The sequence below is a fragment of the Falco naumanni genome, chromosome 2 (genome assembly GCF_017639655.2).
Source record: "Falco naumanni isolate bFalNau1 chromosome 2, bFalNau1.pat, whole genome shotgun sequence".
Taxonomy (NCBI): Eukaryota; Metazoa; Chordata; class Aves; order Falconiformes; family Falconidae; genus Falco; species Falco naumanni.
This window is the reverse complement of record NC_054055.1, coordinates 114,610,591-114,626,100: the sequence shown is the minus strand read 5'-3', so window position 1 is coordinate 114,626,100 and position 15,510 is coordinate 114,610,591. Positions and strand designations below refer to the sequence as shown.

At 50.9% G+C, this 15,510-nt stretch overlaps 2 protein-coding genes across 4 annotated transcripts in view; one reads left to right on the top strand and one right to left on the bottom strand.

The window, feature by feature from the left end:
- The window catches only part of IGSF3 (immunoglobulin superfamily member 3), a 100,260-nt gene extending 96,931 nt beyond the window's left edge, over nucleotides 1–3,329 (top strand). For both annotated transcript variants that reach the window (XM_040582958.1, XM_040582957.1), the window contains one exon: nucleotides 213–3,329. In XM_040582958.1, coding sequence (XP_040438892.1) covers nucleotides 213–463 — 251 coding nt within the window. In that variant the 3' untranslated portion in view covers nucleotides 464–3,329. The remainder of the gene's footprint in view (nucleotides 1–212) is intronic.
- A 1,163-nt stretch (nucleotides 3,330–4,492) lies between these two features.
- Nucleotides 4,493–14,247, bottom strand: ADPRH (ADP-ribosylarginine hydrolase). Of its 2 annotated transcripts, none has more exons than XM_040582961.1 (4): nucleotides 13,836–14,247; nucleotides 12,439–12,785; nucleotides 5,734–6,094; nucleotides 4,493–4,994 (listed from the first exon to the last, which is right to left on the bottom strand). In XM_040582961.1, exons 1-4 carry the CDS (start codon nucleotides 13,901–13,903, stop codon nucleotides 4,607–4,609), a joined length of 1,164 nt encoding a protein of 387 aa, XP_040438895.1. In that variant the 5' UTR covers nucleotides 13,904–14,247; the 3' UTR covers nucleotides 4,493–4,606. The 2 variants fall into 2 exon arrangements, with proteins under 2 accessions (XP_040438895.1, XP_040438897.1); XM_040582963.1 differs by lacking the exon at nucleotides 13,836–14,247 and adding an exon at nucleotides 13,137–13,242.
- Nucleotides 14,248–15,510: the final 1,263 nt, after the last annotated feature.

The following is a 15,510-nucleotide window of genomic DNA, read 5'->3' as shown; positions in this document are numbered from 1 at the left end:
GGAAACTCTTGGGGGGGATAAAGCCAAAACATGTCCTGCAATAACTTTTCTTCTGATGCTCTGTTTTCCAATATTGGTATTTTTCTCACAGCCCTAGCTCCTGCATTGACACAAAGTAATAAGCATCTGGGTTTTTTACATTTCTAAAGAAGTTTTTAGGCCCTGTGTTGCAGAGAAGCCATGAAATGTGACTGTCCTCTGTCTCTTTCCAGGCTCCACCCTGCAGTCTGTCATCTGCTCCAACGACGCCCTCTTCTACTTTGTGTTCTTCTACCCCTTCCCCATATTCGGCATCTTGATCATCACCATCCTCCTGGTGCGGTTCAAGAGCCGGAACTCCAGCAAGAACTCGGAGGGCAAGAACGGGGTCCCCTTGCTGTGGATCAAAGAGCCCCATCTCAACTACTCTCCCACTTGCCTAGAGCCGCCGGTCCTCAGCATCCACCCGGGAACCATAGACTAAAGAGGCAGAGGCACCCGGGGGGACATGCAGCGAGAGAGAGAGAGAAGCAGAGACACACCGGGAACCCTAAGGAACAGAGTGGGTTTTGTTGTTCTTGTTTCATTTGTTTCAGTGTCTGTGCTCCGACGTGGCGGCTGAGCTCTGTGGAGCACCCAGCCAGCGGGGACGGGAAGGTCCGAGGCTTCCTCCAGCACCTGTGGGAATGCACCCCCTTGCCCCGACAGACGGAGGGGAGGGTCCCTGCGCTTGCTGTACATAGCAGCTGTTCCTCTTGGATTAAGTTTGCTCCCATTAGTTGCTGTCTTTTGGGCCATTACTTTTTTGTTGTTTCTTTTTTGGTCGCTCAAGGAACTGTAAGCTTCCCCTGCTCTCCGTACAGTGAGGAGTGCCCAGGGGGCATTTGGTCCTGGGATGATCTCTTTGCAAGTAAATGTATATGTTTTCCAAAACAGACTGGTTTTCCTCCTCAGACTCAGTGCCACAGTGAAGGTCTTCTCCCAAGGTGCGCTGAGCTAGCTCCTCCCTCTTCCAAAACAAAGCCAGGTCCACCTCCAGAGCGGTTAGCTGGGCTGTCAGGAGGTCCGTCTTAAAGACTGGCTGTAGCCTCAGCATCTTCTTGCCTCCATCTTACTGTTCTCTCAGGAGGGAGCGGTTCACCTTTTGGGAGCGTTCCCACATCTTGGAGAGACTGAATATTCAGCGCGCTTGCGGTCAGGACAAAAGCAACTTAGTTTGTCTCCAGGAACTGAAGAGGGGAATGGAAGGAGGACACCTGAAAGCTCTGACTTCGTGGGTAGCAAAGAGGGTCCTTGTACGGTCCAGCTTACCAGAGTCGTGCTCCTCCCTGGTGTCCAGGCCACCACCTCTGCTGAGGCAGGTGCCCTCTGTGCCCCAGTCGCCTGGGGACTGGTGGCTGGATCCAGTCTCTGAAGACTTCAACATGACCAAAGTAATGACTTTAGGAAGGGGGAAAGGAGAAGCTCCACAGGCTGGGGTTCACGGCCCCTGGGTGGTTCAGCCAAGGACCCCAGCTGCAGCCATGGCACGCAGTGGGGATGTGCAATTAATCACCACGTGTCACGAGTGTGCCTGCGGCTTGCACTCCCTGCTGCCGCGCGCTTGAGCAAGGCAAGGAGCCTGCACCACATCGGCACCCTCTTGAGAGAAATTTTTCCCTGCGTGTGTGCGTGCATCTGCCGCTTTTCATTTCTGGGGCTTTAGGAGGAGAAACCGTTTCTCCATCAGCTCCCCCTCCTGGCAAAGTCACCTGCCCTTGTCCGAGGCAGCCACTGTGGCAGGAAATGCTGTTCTTTCTGTGAAAGATATGGCTCTCATGAACCAAACCAGGGCTCTCGCCACGTGGGGCACCTGAGCTCCCGCACCCCATAATGCCAAGTACCCCTGCCCTGTCCTGTGGAGGAAACCGCCTCCTCCCCCATATGCCCTAAGCGTGATGTCTGGCGGAAGAAAATGTTTGCCAAAAATGGCCTTTTGTTGTCTTCCTTGATGTCTTCCTGGCACATCCAGCCATTTATTTTTCGCAGCATGGCTGAGGCCAACCAGGGCAGATGGGCGCAGCCACAAGAACCACCCCTGCCTCACGGGTGAGAGGTGCCATACCCACAGCCGTTGTCCTCTTCAGGAGGGTCGGAAGAGAAGGGGACCTCAGCAGATGCTCTGTAGCACTAGTCGGTTAGACCCTGATGCCTTGATGTTTCAGAGGTGGTGAAGCCTCAGGTGTGAGATCTGCACTGCGCATCCTCTTTCCTGACTGGGAGAGGACCCGTGTGGCCACAGACCACCCTGTGCTGGGCTGTTCAAAGTCAGACACCTCTGCTCCTCCACCAGAAAGGCATTGGTTTCTTCTTCTGCTGGGAAGCCCAAATTTCACTTGTCCCTCTGCAAAGTCTGCCTCCTTGAGATGTTAACTGCTTACTGGCCCCAGCATATGTGTACTATCACACTCATATATATATATATATATATATATATATTGAAGTATCGCACACCCGCACACTTGTCTTCCCTTTCTGGATAAGGCGTCTGCAAAGAGAGGAGTGGGATTATAAGTGAATGGAAATGAAGAACCGAGGCGCAAACAGCAGCAGCTGCAGCCAGTGGGTGATGTTTCATAAATGTAGTATCTCCTGTATATACTGCTCCCGGGCAGGAACTGCAACTCATTTCAGCTTTAAAGGAAGAAGACAAAATGAAGTCAGCAGGAGCTGTTCTTCCCCGAGAGCACTGCGCTGCACCTGAGCCATGCTCCTTCTCGCCAGCCTGCCTGCCCTGGAGCAGGGCTCTCCTGGAGGGCTGTCCCATGGCCCCATCCCCCTGGCTGGAACAGGTCCCTTCCCAGCCCTGCGGTTCCTGCACTGAGCCCAGGTTTTCCTGGGAAGCGGCTCCCATGGCGGTCCCTGAATGTACCTTGCCGGTGACATTTCTCCATTGCTCTGGCAGTGTGTTGCCCAGTCTCAAACTTCTCTGTTTTTATAAGGCAGACTCTTCCTGTAACGAGTTTTAACACGAAGCTTTTCAAACCACTCTCTCTGCTGTAACTTTCTGTAATGAACCTGAGAAGAAAGAGAGATACCCTATCCATGCATGATGTGGAAAAATGTTTGGGATTTTTAAAAAAAAAACAAAAAAAACCAAAAAAAAACCAACAACAACTTTGTACTATGTTGCACTAAAACATGTTTTATACAACACACTTGAGAGCTGTAGTAAACTGTGTTGAAATTGTGAATCCTATTGCTGTTTTTTTGTCGGATCTGGGCTTTCATTATGCCTTTATGTGCACTCCCTGCATAAAGGCGTGCAGAACTCCTCGTTTTAGCAGCCTCTCCCCCTCCCACCACCCCTATTCCCTGATGTATTAACTCACCTCCCACCCCAGTAGCGCATCTCCTCTCTCTTGCAGGCTTGAGCTTGCAGACATCGTGCACCCTCTGGCTTTTCATATTTCTCTCTCTCATCCCTTAATTCATCCCACAACAGAGGTGTGATGCCAGGTCTATTTATTGAATGGGATACACTGCTTTTGAAATTGCTCTGAAAGTAGTACTTTGCTGTGTCATAGTCTGGATTTGAAGAAAACACTTTTTTTTAAATAGAATTATCCATAGCGAATACTAAGCAAATCATCTTTAGTAACTTTGATGTAAGCAGAGTAATATAGTTCACTGCAGAAGTTGCTTAAGTCCATATAAAAATGCAACCTGTTACTTCTCTTTACCCACTTTTACCTTGAATAAGGGTTTGGTCAGTAGCCTAGAACTCCCACAGTAACTGAAATAGGGAAGTAGCATGATACACTCTTACCTGTACAGCAAAACTGCTGTGAACTTGTGCAAAACGCACTGCTAATGCACCTGTAAGGTTGGGTTTGGGTTTTTTTCCACATTCGTTTAAAACAAAAAAATACCCTCTGCTAAAATAATTGCATGAGAAAACGCTGCTGTCCTCGGACACAACTGGCTGTTTGTGCCGCTGCACCCCCCCGTAGGTTTGTCTTGGGCTACATCTGCTGTAGTCCCTGTGCTAAGGAGCAGAGGTTTTAGCCCTGCAGATGCTCCACGCGAGATGGCAAGCGGTGTCCCTAGCACTCCCCGTTGACAGTACCAGGCAGCAAGCTTGGGCTAGCTGTCACCGGTTTGCCAGGAGGCATCTCTGCCAGCCCATGTAGGCTCTGTGCGGCCAGGCGTGCGGCCCTGACCCCCTCTGGCATGCTCGTGTGTGGGCAGGACCCTGCTCTGGGGTAGCTTGAGTGGGTTTTGCTGCCTGCCCTTGCTGCTGGAGCATGGCTGGCGATGCTGCCGCAGGTGGTCCTGCTCCCCTTGAGGACCAAACAATGTGCATCCGAGGAGGAGTGTCTCAGGGCTTGGCTGCTCGAGGGCCTGTTGTGTGCTCCCATCAAACCACCTTGTGACAGCTGCCCCCACCCCCAAGTCACAAACTGCTAGCTCCGAAATGGCCTCCCTGCTGCAGTCAGCACGCACAAACAGAAAAAGGAGGCCTGGCTCTGGCTACGCTTGCACACTTTAATCCAGCAGGTTTGCAAACCAAATCTGCAAAACCTTGAGGAAGTGAGGGGCGGCAGGTGGGGTAAGCACGCCCCAGGGGGGGGCTGCCACCCCCTGCCTAGGCAATGTGGTACAAGTCCTTGGCCACCTGCTCCAGACGGTCTCTGTACTCCAGGTGGGCATAGAGGGAGGCGTGGACCCCCTGGAAGCCATGCATGGCCCCCCACCAGCAGGCTGCAATGGCGGCAGTGGAGTCACTGTCTCCCCCGTGGAAGAACGCCCGGTGAGCCAGCTCTGTCCAGGAGTCCCCTGCACCCAGCAGCGCGTCGTAAGCGATCATGGGGGCATCGTGCCCGCTGCTGCCCCCCCAGCCATCATAGCTGAGGGAAGTGTAGAATGAGTCTCTCTCTTCCACACCATACTTGGGAGGGAAGGTGGGCGGCGAGACCCCATCCGATATGCCTCGCTCTGCCAGGTATTTTTTCCATTGCTCTTCGAAGTAATGCCTGCAAAACAGGAGATGGGATGGAGGGGCTGTAAGAGACATCCCACAGCAGAAGCATATACTCAAGCTCCCCACAGGCGCGCCAGGCAGCAGCTGAAAACTAGCCACATCAGGAGGCCGGAGCGATGGCTCGGCAAAATGGTAGGCGTCCCCCATTTGTCAAACTAGGGAGATGATTTACAGTAAGAGGCACAAGGACATGTTTCAGTGAGTTAAGATTTCCCCTCCCTCCAGCCACATGGGAGAATGCAGCCCAGCACCTGCTGCTGTCGCGCTGCACAGGATTCAAAGGCTCAGAGCGAGAACTGAGTCATCCTCCCAAGTTCCGAGTACCTCTGCCCCTGTGTGTCTGTGCCCCTGTGCACGGAGCCACACCGAATCTGCAGCCAGATTTGGTTATAACTTTCAAACTGAGCTCAGCCCTAAGCCTGGTGCTGCTCCCCAGCCCTGCTTCCCAGCTTTCATCAGCTCACGGCTGCTTGAGATGACAAGTCTAGCCAAAAAAATGTCACAGCTACATGACCCAAACCCAATCTGACTTTTTTTTTTGTTTCTTTCTTTTTTTGTTTTTTTAGTAAGTTAGAGGTATTCTGAATGGATTTGATCCCATGGCAGGCATGTGCTGCTCTAGGAATTTACCATAATGCGATTACTGAAGCTTAAGTATAAACAGAACTCGCCTCTCATACGTGAGGTTCATTTTCATTTTAACACAACCCGGTGCTGGCAGCACAGCTCACCATTGCCCCATGTTCTCCTCCACGAAGAAGCCAGTGTCCCGCACATAGGCTTTCGCCCGTGGCAGCACCTCCAGCAGCCCCTTCCCCCAGGCCGGGGGGGGCACGCCATTCACTGCAAAAGCCGTGAAGAGGGCCGATGCCAGGGACCCCAGGTAGCCAGTGGGATGGTGGTGAGTCATTCGGCCGCTTTCGATGCTGACTTGTACCAGGGTGTCCAGCTCAGCAGGGTGGCAGAAACGTAACCCAATGCACATGGAGCGCATGGCAGCCCCGCAGCCTCCCTCCCGGGGGCTGAATGGGATCCTCCAGCCATCCGCCCGCCCTGGATCCAGCTTCAGTGCATTTTCCGTACACGTGGCACCTGGACAGGAGTGGCAGAGCCCAAGAAAGAAAAGAAAGAAACAGAAACATGCATCAGCAGGAGTCAGGGTCACGTAGCTGGGGAACAGAGGGAAGACAGGCAAGGTAGTGGGGGAGGAAGCATTAGTCTGCGTAAGGAATTTGAGCTTCCCTTTAAAAACATCAGTTGTCTGCTCACATAAGTATTCTGCCTTAAATTGCTGGTGCATCCTGCATACTCCCAAGCAGACCTGATAATTCCTGTTTGTGAAAATAATTTTAAAAGTCTAGGGAGGTAAGAAAGTCCACTGACAATTTACTTGCATTGTTTGTATTTCCATTTCATGTTATTTAATAACTTCTCTATAAAACATACATAATATATACATTAGGTATATTAAGTACACATATATCTAGATATCTAGATCGATATATATAAATAGAAACAAAGGAGGTTTGGAGGAACCCTGACCCCAGGCAAAGCTAAGTCCCTCTGCTTTTTTAGTTTAGCGTCTTTACAGGGCCTTTTAAAGGCAACCCCACAAGCTCCCCAGGAATCTTTTCCATTGCCTCACTGATAGGAAACGTTTCCCAGAGCACCCCTGCTGCAGTCCAGTTTGTCAGAAAGCGATGAGTGTAGTAACTCCCTCACTGCAACGCGGCTCTGCCTAACTGGCTTCACTGTACTCTTCTTCAGCAAGCTGAAGAACAACTGTACTAGGCGAGACCAAAGGTTTGTCCAGCCCACTAGCTCGTCTCCAAACACACCCACTGTCACAGACAGCTACAGAAAGGCTATAAAAAAATGAGGCAAGTACAATGGTTCCGCAAGAAGACCAGCCTGGCTTCCAGCAGAGCACAGCCTGCTTAAGTCAGAAGATGTATCCGAAGTGGTATGTTCAATAACCCCCAGTGGACGTAGCCACCATGAACTGGTCTCCTTAACTTGAACCCATGCATGCCCTCAGACTCCTTTAACATCCCATGCTAACAAGAGCCACGATTTTGTTATGCAAAGCATTTCCTTCTGTTTTAAACTGCCGTTTGACAATTTCCTTAAACTCCCCTCTAGTTCTTCTAGTACAAGAAATAACATCTTGTCAAGCTGCATACTACTTGAGATTGTATATACTTTGTCCCTCTTCCTCAGTTTTCCCTTGCTGAGCTGACACCCTAGCCCAACTTTACCTCTCTTCTGGTGGGAAGCCCCACCGTAACTCCTCCTTCCTCACCTCCATCTCGTTCATAGTTCTATTTACTTTTAAAGAAATTTATTTCTTCCAGTGGTGCTGCTTCAGAAACTCACTTGTTAGTCCAGCACATTAACAGGCAAAGCCATCTGCACAAACCATCCAGATTTCAGAGCCTAGCCAGCTTCCCCAGTCAAGACCGTGAAACACGGTTTGAGAGCTAAGCCAAACATTTGTGTGCAAGGAAGGAGAAACAGGTTTGAAACATTAAATTACCTTTGATTCTCTTCTTCCTTTTCTCCTAGTCGTCTCGCCAAACCTGAAATACTTCTTTTCCAGTAGAAGGGTAAATCAAGGGCAGATTTCAAGCCACTTCATTTAAGTTTTAATGTGTTGGACAATGGCAGACACGGACTCAAAAGACTAAGTCTTTCTTCTCCTGCCCACAGCACGCCCAGTCCTCTCTCAGACACACAGGGTAACAGCAGCAGTTGACGTGCTCACGCCCCTAAAATTTGACTGTTGCTTCTATACTTTGCTGCCTAACTGGGATAGGTAGCTGATAAAACTTGGAGGTGTTCTGTTACTTTGAAAGTTAAACTAAACAGAACAGAATAGCAAGGAAGAAGCCTGGTCAAAAAACTTAATCTAACTCTAAAATTCAATTACCTTTGGTGCAATTCAATCACCACGACCTGGGACCCAGTTAATTGCAGCTAGGTACTGCACTAAGCATTCTGCAGAGCTCTTCTGCACTTCCATTTACACACTTGACAGTAGGATTTGGAATATGGCAGTCTATTTTTCCTGCACATGGCATTTACAGCACCCTTGTAACTAAAATATCTCCATATCCAAGCATACCTTTAAGATTGGCTTCTGGACATGCTATAAAATAAATAATGGTTGGCTGTTGTCAGGAATAAGGTCATGTGCTGGTCTAAATGTCTTTAGCATCTGTCTTTTCCAACAGTGTTGTTGCATTGTAGGCTTATTAGGTAAGCACAGGATACAGCCCTCTGTGCGGTGTGAACAGGCAGACCAGCTCCCCATGAATGGTTGTCTGAAACTGAAAAAGCAGCTCGGTCCTGTGGCTTTTGGGCTATTTGCCCCACAAGCCTGTCAACCAAAATCAACTTTGGGAATGGGAACAGCCTATGCCAGTCCCCCCCATGGGAAAAAAACGGGTTGCCGATCAGCACAGCCCGTGTCAGGCCACTTTAGCTCCCAGGAATTCCCCGCAGCCTGATCCAGGCATGAACCTGACCTGCCATTTCACCGGCCTCATCCCTGCCTGCTATGCCACCACACCAGCCTCTCACGTCATGCCACCACCACACTCCTCCCAGTAGATGAGATCTGCTGGTTTTGTGGTGCCATATGGCCAGCCAACCCCTGAATCAGTCCAGATGTTCCTTACACATCCTTCTTCCTGGTGATTTACGGAGTGAAAATTGCAGGGCTGTGTTTCTCAGCTGGAAGAAGCAGTAGGCAGAGCATGTGGTGTGGGTAGCGCTGGGCTCTGCCAGGACTGATCGTCACCAACCTCTGAGCTGCCTGGGAGTTTGTTTTCGTGTTGTCTCAAAGTGGGAATGTGTTCAGGCTTCTAAACCTGCTTTTCATGTAGTTTATTAATTCATAGCTGGCTGCTATGTATCAAAGTCATTAAGGGGGATTCAGTATAATTTCCAGCTTTTTAACAGAAAATTGGTGCATTTTCCAAAAATCTAACTATACTAAGCATTGCACTTATGACTTATAACCTATGACATTTAAAAGAACCTGTCAAACAAAGCCACATTTTTAAAAAGCTGTGCCAAGTACCCTATTCATATGTTACTGGTAAAACAAACCTTCTGCCAGGAAGACAAGGGGAAATGGAGAGAGCAAAAGGACTAGGTAGCTTAAAATCAAAATCTGCTTAACAAAAGCAAAATGAACTCTGTAATCTTGCTGGAACTGTGAGAAAGACATTTCTTCAGGACATGTTTGGGCAGATTGAGACCAGACAACTCTGTCCTTGATAAAAAGTGAGATTGTTCTGGCATTAACTGTAGTCAAAAGAAAATGAGGAAGATGACAAGGCTTAAACTGTAAAGAAAGACTGGTTATTGTGCAATACAATTTGCTTGCAGCTTTAAGCCTGTGCATATTATTCTAAGAGATGACTACTGATAACCTGCAAATGGAAAAAATTGTATAAAACAAACCAGTATACAACAACTAAGACTCCTGTGATTTATGAAGTATTACAAGTATTATCCTCATGCTTTTAAACAGTTAAAATATTAAAACATTTGAAAGCTGATTTAGGAAGACTAAGCTGAAATCACGTCAGGTCTTTTTTTAAGAACAGGTTTAAAAAAAAACTGCTGTAGGAGTTTTCAAATCAGGAAATCCTGTTTTGGAAATCCACCAAATCCTTGTTAGGAATCCTTTGTACTAACAATAAGAAACTAAAAGAATTTTGAGGGTACTGGTCTAAAGAAAGAAGAAATACAAGCAAAAAGTAGCATGTGAATAAAGTTTTGTGAAAAAAAAGACCTCAACAAGTTTCCAGTAGAACTGGATGCTATTTCTGGAACAGACTTCCATTCCACTTTAGACTCTTCATGAGCAAAGGCAGTAACAGTTCTTTGGGATCGATCAATACACATTAAAAAAGGTGAGTTAAAACAACCACACAGTGGTAAATAATTCCACAGGGAGAAGACTTGGACCAAAGAAAAGAGTTTTGAGGCAGGAGGTTTCCTGGAGAGCTGTGGAAGCAGATGTAGTTGTACCATGAAAAAAGTACGTCTGTGCTTGTGGCGTTTAATTCATTGGCTTCGTTATCTGCAAAGAACAATGAATTTGGGGCTGTGGCCCATCACAAATAGCACTAACAGATGTAGGGAATTAACCTGCCATTGAATTAAGACAATGAGTTCTCTCCTGGGGCAGCATACTTGAGGGACCCTTCCATGGCCCTCTGATGATTCATAACATTGTGGGAATCCCTTTGTTGCTGTGGGTTTTGGTTTTCAGGTCTGGACTCCCTTGTGTGGGCGAGCAATGTGACTTTCCCCCACTGGTCTGGGGCAATCTCTTCTCTGTTGGGTGAAAGTTGCAGCAGCAACTTTCCGTTCTCAGCCTGAAGGACTGCAATTCCCCAGGGAGTACTTACTTTGCCCAGAACAGCATCACCTTGGGTTATATTCTGAGTTTAGATCCATTTACTCGGAACTGCCAAAAGAAGTTATCAACATGCAACTTCTGTCATTAGGATTTATCAATATGGCATAGAGACCCCAGGTTGCAGACAGCTTTTCAGGATATGCATTAGGTATTCCCTTTGGCAGTGTTTCAGTGGGCATTGAACTATTAAGTATCAGGATTTAAGCTCCCAGAGCAGACTGTCTTTCCTGTGGCTGCAGCAGGAGCACTCCAGAACGCTGTTGCAAGAACATTCCCAACTGACTTCCATTTTTTTCCAGGTTACCTTCCCTACTTCCCCCAACATTTTACAAGGTTAAGTGTCTACTGACCCACTAAAGAGGTTGCATTTCTCTGTTTAGCTAGATTACCTGACCTTTCCTTGTCACTCTGATTAGTATCCACATCAAATTTACTTTTAAAATCCTTCACTTCCAAATGGGAACTGCTTTTTGGCACGTGGTAGCTCAGTTACTCACAGGACTGCAGCAGGTGTGCTATTAACCTTAGCTATTAATTACTAACATTTAAATTTTAGGTTCTTTTCCTCTTAATCTCAGGTTTTAGTCACAAAGATAATGGAGGCAAAAGTACCTTCCAGGTGCTGTCTCACTGCCAGCTGTGGTTAGTCCACCTTGGCAGACTCCATCAGCTGAGGAAACTACAAGATGGTCTTTTGCCAAAACAGCAGCGAATCTCTTGGAAGTTTAACCTGCTGACTCCCGCTATCCTAGTGAGCATCGTTACCCCTTCCTAAATACTTTATTAACTAGGCTACTCCAACAACTGAGACTATCTGTGTTTAAGAATACTGATAGTTCTAGTCTTTACACAAGGGTAGGCGGTCACTGTGGAAAGGATAAGCAGAATAAATTCCTGCTCAAGTTTCCAACTTGGTTTATCTTGGAAATGCACAGCTCTATCACACTGTGCTCAGTGGCTCTAAGAAAGCAATGCAGGATTTGGCCTTTCCCATGTTAAATGTCAATCCAGAACATTCTTGATCTATTCTGACCACTCCAAATAGGCATGTCTAGGCAATTTGTTTTCAATGGATAAACATTCCGCGGGATAGCTGAATTTGAGTGTTTCCTGAATACTTTACACTGCCTGCCCTAGTCCAATCAGAGGTCTAGGATCAGTAGCTCCAATTTAAGTTTAATTCAAGGCCAGGCCATAAACACAGAGACAGATGGGTGCTCAGGGAGGCGCTGGGCCAGCAGCCCTGGGTGAACTAGGAACTACAGGAATGTTGCATACAGCTTAGTTACTGCAGTCTGTCAAGGCACCCTTCCTGAATAATGCCACACACTGCCAGTCCCCACTGCCTATTGCCTGCGACCCAAACTCAGCACCACTGTGTCTATGCAGACAAAAGAGAGGTGATGGAAGTACACAGTTCAGAAAAGACAACTGTAGCTCAACCATCCTACCACAGAAAGCAGACATGCAGAGCTATCTCAAAGCAGACTTTGGGTTTAATAAACTTCATTATTCCAAGCAAGGATCTTTTTGCCTTTAAATATATTTTATGTGTAATACTACATAAATAACAAAAACCAAACACAGCAGCATCTCAGGCTGTGCATTATACATCACTGAATTTGCAATTTTCAACCACTGAGTGTAGGAAAAGACACATCCCCAGCACAAAAGCCAGCATCCTTTCCCTGAGTTCAAGGCCAGCCCTCAAACATGCCTATAAGAATGTTTTGTAAACATGGGCATTTTCATCAGAAAACATTATCTTTTTCATCTAGTTCAGAGAAGCCCAAACCACTTCAGCCTGCCTTACTCTGTTCTCTTTAGCTCATGCTGAAACAGGTAACGATTGTGAAAACTTCTGACTTTACACGAAATACAGTTAATGCTATCAACAGCCAAAAGTAGAGCCAAGGCCAGCCTCAGCTCCAAGCTGCAGGAAAGGGAAACACGTTAGCAAGAGGACAGCCCTGCCTAGACACTGCTATGGAGGGATTACCTGGAGCTCTGCCCTTCATGTCATTCATGCACTCCTTGTAGTTCTTGGCAATCAGGGAATAGAGATGCGCTAAACTGGGGTTTTTCCCAGCAGCTACCAGGGCTTCGGCCGTGGCCAAGTGCATCACTGTATCATCACTGACTTTCCAACCTTGGATGCTGAAGTTACCGAGTCCCCCCATCTCTGCCAGCTCCTTGTGGATGGCTGGGCCACTCTGCAGGAACTCCCACCGCCCATTGGAATAGCCCAGCGTGTCACCAACTGCACTCAGCACCATCGACGCCACATAGTTTTCCATTGCCTTAGGACACACTTTTTGCCCCAGGATTGCTTCAATGCAGAAAACACTATGGGGGAAACAAAAAGAGAAGGAGATTGATAATAAAATCTTTCCCAGTTCAGGCCTCTACTGCTAAGCTTCAGCAGCTGGACACCTGGCCCAGTACTTCCATCTCCCTCAGAGGACGCATTTCTTCAAAGTACATGCTTCCCCGTGGACCTCTGGCCACCGGCCCCCACCAGCGGGTATGTTGTGCCCCCCCCGGGCAGCCCAGCCCTGGGCCAGGGGAAGCCGGCCACGTCCCCATGTCCTCCCAGGGCAGTGGCAGCAGCCCAGGGCAACAGCAGGTCCCAGCCGGGTCAAAGACCAAAAAGCAAGGGCAGGACTGCAGAAACATGGGCGGGTTATGTCACCACACCTGCGTTTACCCCTGTTTTCAGTGCAGCCCACAGCACGGGGCAAGGAGGTTAGCTGTGCTGCCGGCAGCTCCTGCAGCCCGGGTGGGGATGAGGGGCCTGGCAGAGGCAGCAAGCGCAGGGGCCCTGGGCCTGGCTGCGGGGGGGGCCCGGGCCTGGCTGCGGGGTGGGGGGGGGCCGGGCCTGGCTGCGGGGTGGGGGGGGCCGGGCCTGGCTGCGGGGTGGGGGGGGGCCGGGCCTGGCTGCGGGGGGGCTCGGGCCTGGCTGCGGGGGGGGGGCCGGGCCTGGCTGCGGGGGGGGGGGGCCGGGCCTGGCTGCGGGGGGGGGGGCTCGGGCCTGGCTGCGGGGGAGCCTCGGGCCTGGCTGCGGGGAGGGGGGCCGGGCCTGGCTGCGGGGGAGCCTCGGGCCTGGCTGCGGGGAGGGGGCCGGGCCTGGCTGCGGGGGGGCCCGGGCCTGGCTGCGGGGGGGCCCGGGCCTGGCTGCGGGGGGGGCTCGGGCCTGGCTGCGGGGGGGGCTCGGGCCTGGCTGCGGGGGGGCTGTCCGGGCCGAGCTGGCCGTGCCAGGGGGTAGCTTCAGCGATGACCCCCAGAAAAGCCGACGCTCCTCCTCAGGGTTTGCAGCGCCTCACGGCCAGGCCCCTCCGCTCGGGAGAGGCGGAGGCGAGGAAGGATCAGCCCTGCCCGGCCCCAGCGGGTACTTACGCAGCCAGCCCCGCGAGCAACGCCCGCCTGCTCCCGGCCGGGAGCAGCGGCCACCTCCCCGGGAACATCCGACGTGGCGGAGCGCCCGCAGGACTCGGCTGCCCGCGGCCGCCTGAGGCGGCTCCGCCCGGCCCTTCCCCTCCGCGGCCTGCCGGGGCGGCGCGACCGGGGCTGGCGGGCCCGGCTCCCCCCGGGCCGCTGCCGCCTTGTGCCGGCCGGGGGGCGGCCCCCGAGCCGCGGGGCTGGTAGCTCGGCAGGGAGCCCCGTGTGTCCTTCCGTTCTCCGGATTGTCTCTTTCTCGGCGCTTAAAAGCACGACAGCCGACCCGGGAAACAAGCTGCCGCATGGAAATGAAGTCACCGCATGGAAGCGAACTAGTAGTTTATTTAATAAAAATAAAAATGAAAGGCGCGCTCAGCATTTCCTCCAAACTGCTCGCTGGTCGGGCCAGCAGCCCCTGGCCCAGCCCCAGCCCTGGGCCCGGCTCAGCCGCTGCGCTTGGGGGCAGACCCCGGGGGCTTTCCAGCTTTGCCTTGCCTTCCCCCTCCTTTCTCACCTTGCGTTCACCGCAGCCTGCGCGGACCCCCCAGCCTTCACTGGGGGTCGTTACCTATGCACCTGCCTCGCCCTTGGGTGTCCTGGGGGCAGTGTGTCCCCCCCCAGCCCTCAGCATGGCCCAGCTCAGCTCCCTGGTGACCCCAGCCTCACCCAAACCAGGGCCAGTCCTTGCCACGTCCCGTGCTGCTGCCTTACGGTGCCTCCCGAGGCGCTTGGTGACCCTATTGCTTTGCTTTATCCTTTCTTTTTCATGGTGGTGGTTAGGTGGCTGAGGGTATCAGCGAGCAGGCGAGGAAGGGACAGCAGCAGGGAGCTGGAGTAAGAAACAGGATTGAGCACGGCCAGGGTTGCATTTTGCGGAGGACGAAAATTTTTACCCACTGGTGGTCACACCAGCTCTCTCCAGAGCCCCAGTTCATACCAGGAGGTACCAAAACCTATATGCAGGGAAGAAAAAAAAAAATCCCCCTCCCCATGCTTATGAGAGAAAGTGGTGGTAGTTTCTGAGCTGCAGCCCTGGGGGATTTCAGGGCAATCGCAAATGTAGCGCTGGGTCAGAGCAGAGTCCCTGGGGAATTTGGGGGCAAGCAAGAGTGGGGGGCTGGAGGGGGGCCCTGGGGGATTTCAGGTAGCTGAGGGCACAGGGCTGGCCAGGAGTGCTTGCCCCAGCGGCTGGGCATTCTGTACACCGTGCCCTGCTCGTCCGCACCCTGCTGCAAATGTGGAGCTTGAGAAGCATCTGGTAGAGAAAATAATAACAGAAAAGGAAGTGGGGACAGAAGCTGCCAGTGTCTCAGCACTGCCAGCGGTGCCTGCTGACCTTTTCTGCTTCTCTGCATCTTGTTGTTTTATATAGAATGGCCCTGAATTTAATCAGGTTGGAGCAGTGCTTAAAAGCAAAGCAGGGGTTTTCTCTCTTAATGTTCAGGCCCACTTTTGGCTGGCTGGTGTGAGGAACAGCTTCTGTGGTGGCCTGAAGGGCAGAGGAGCGGAGGGAAAAGTTGCAGTCTTCCCCCAATGGGCAGGAAGATGGGCGAATGCCTCTGCATCAGCACAAAGTAACTGCGGCACTGAGGTCTTTGGTTCTTGTCATTGTTTCCTGCTTCCTGAGCTCTTT

What these genes read in the sequence shown, in the direction of transcription:
- ADPRH (XM_040582961.1), bottom strand. Translation starts at nt 13,903, where the DNA reads ATGTTCCCGGGGAGGTGGCCGCTGCTCCCGGCCGGGAGCAGGCGGGCG. An exon ending in TTGCTCGCGGGGCTGGCTGC is followed by an intron (nt 12,786 to 13,835) that starts GTAAGTACCCGC and finishes TTTCCCCCATAG; the next exon opens with TGTTTTCTGCATTGAAGCAA. An exon ending in GAGGAGAACATGGGGCAATG is followed by an intron (nt 4,995 to 5,733) that starts GTGAGCTGTGCT and finishes CCTGTTTTGCAG; the next exon opens with GCATTACTTCGAAGAGCAAT.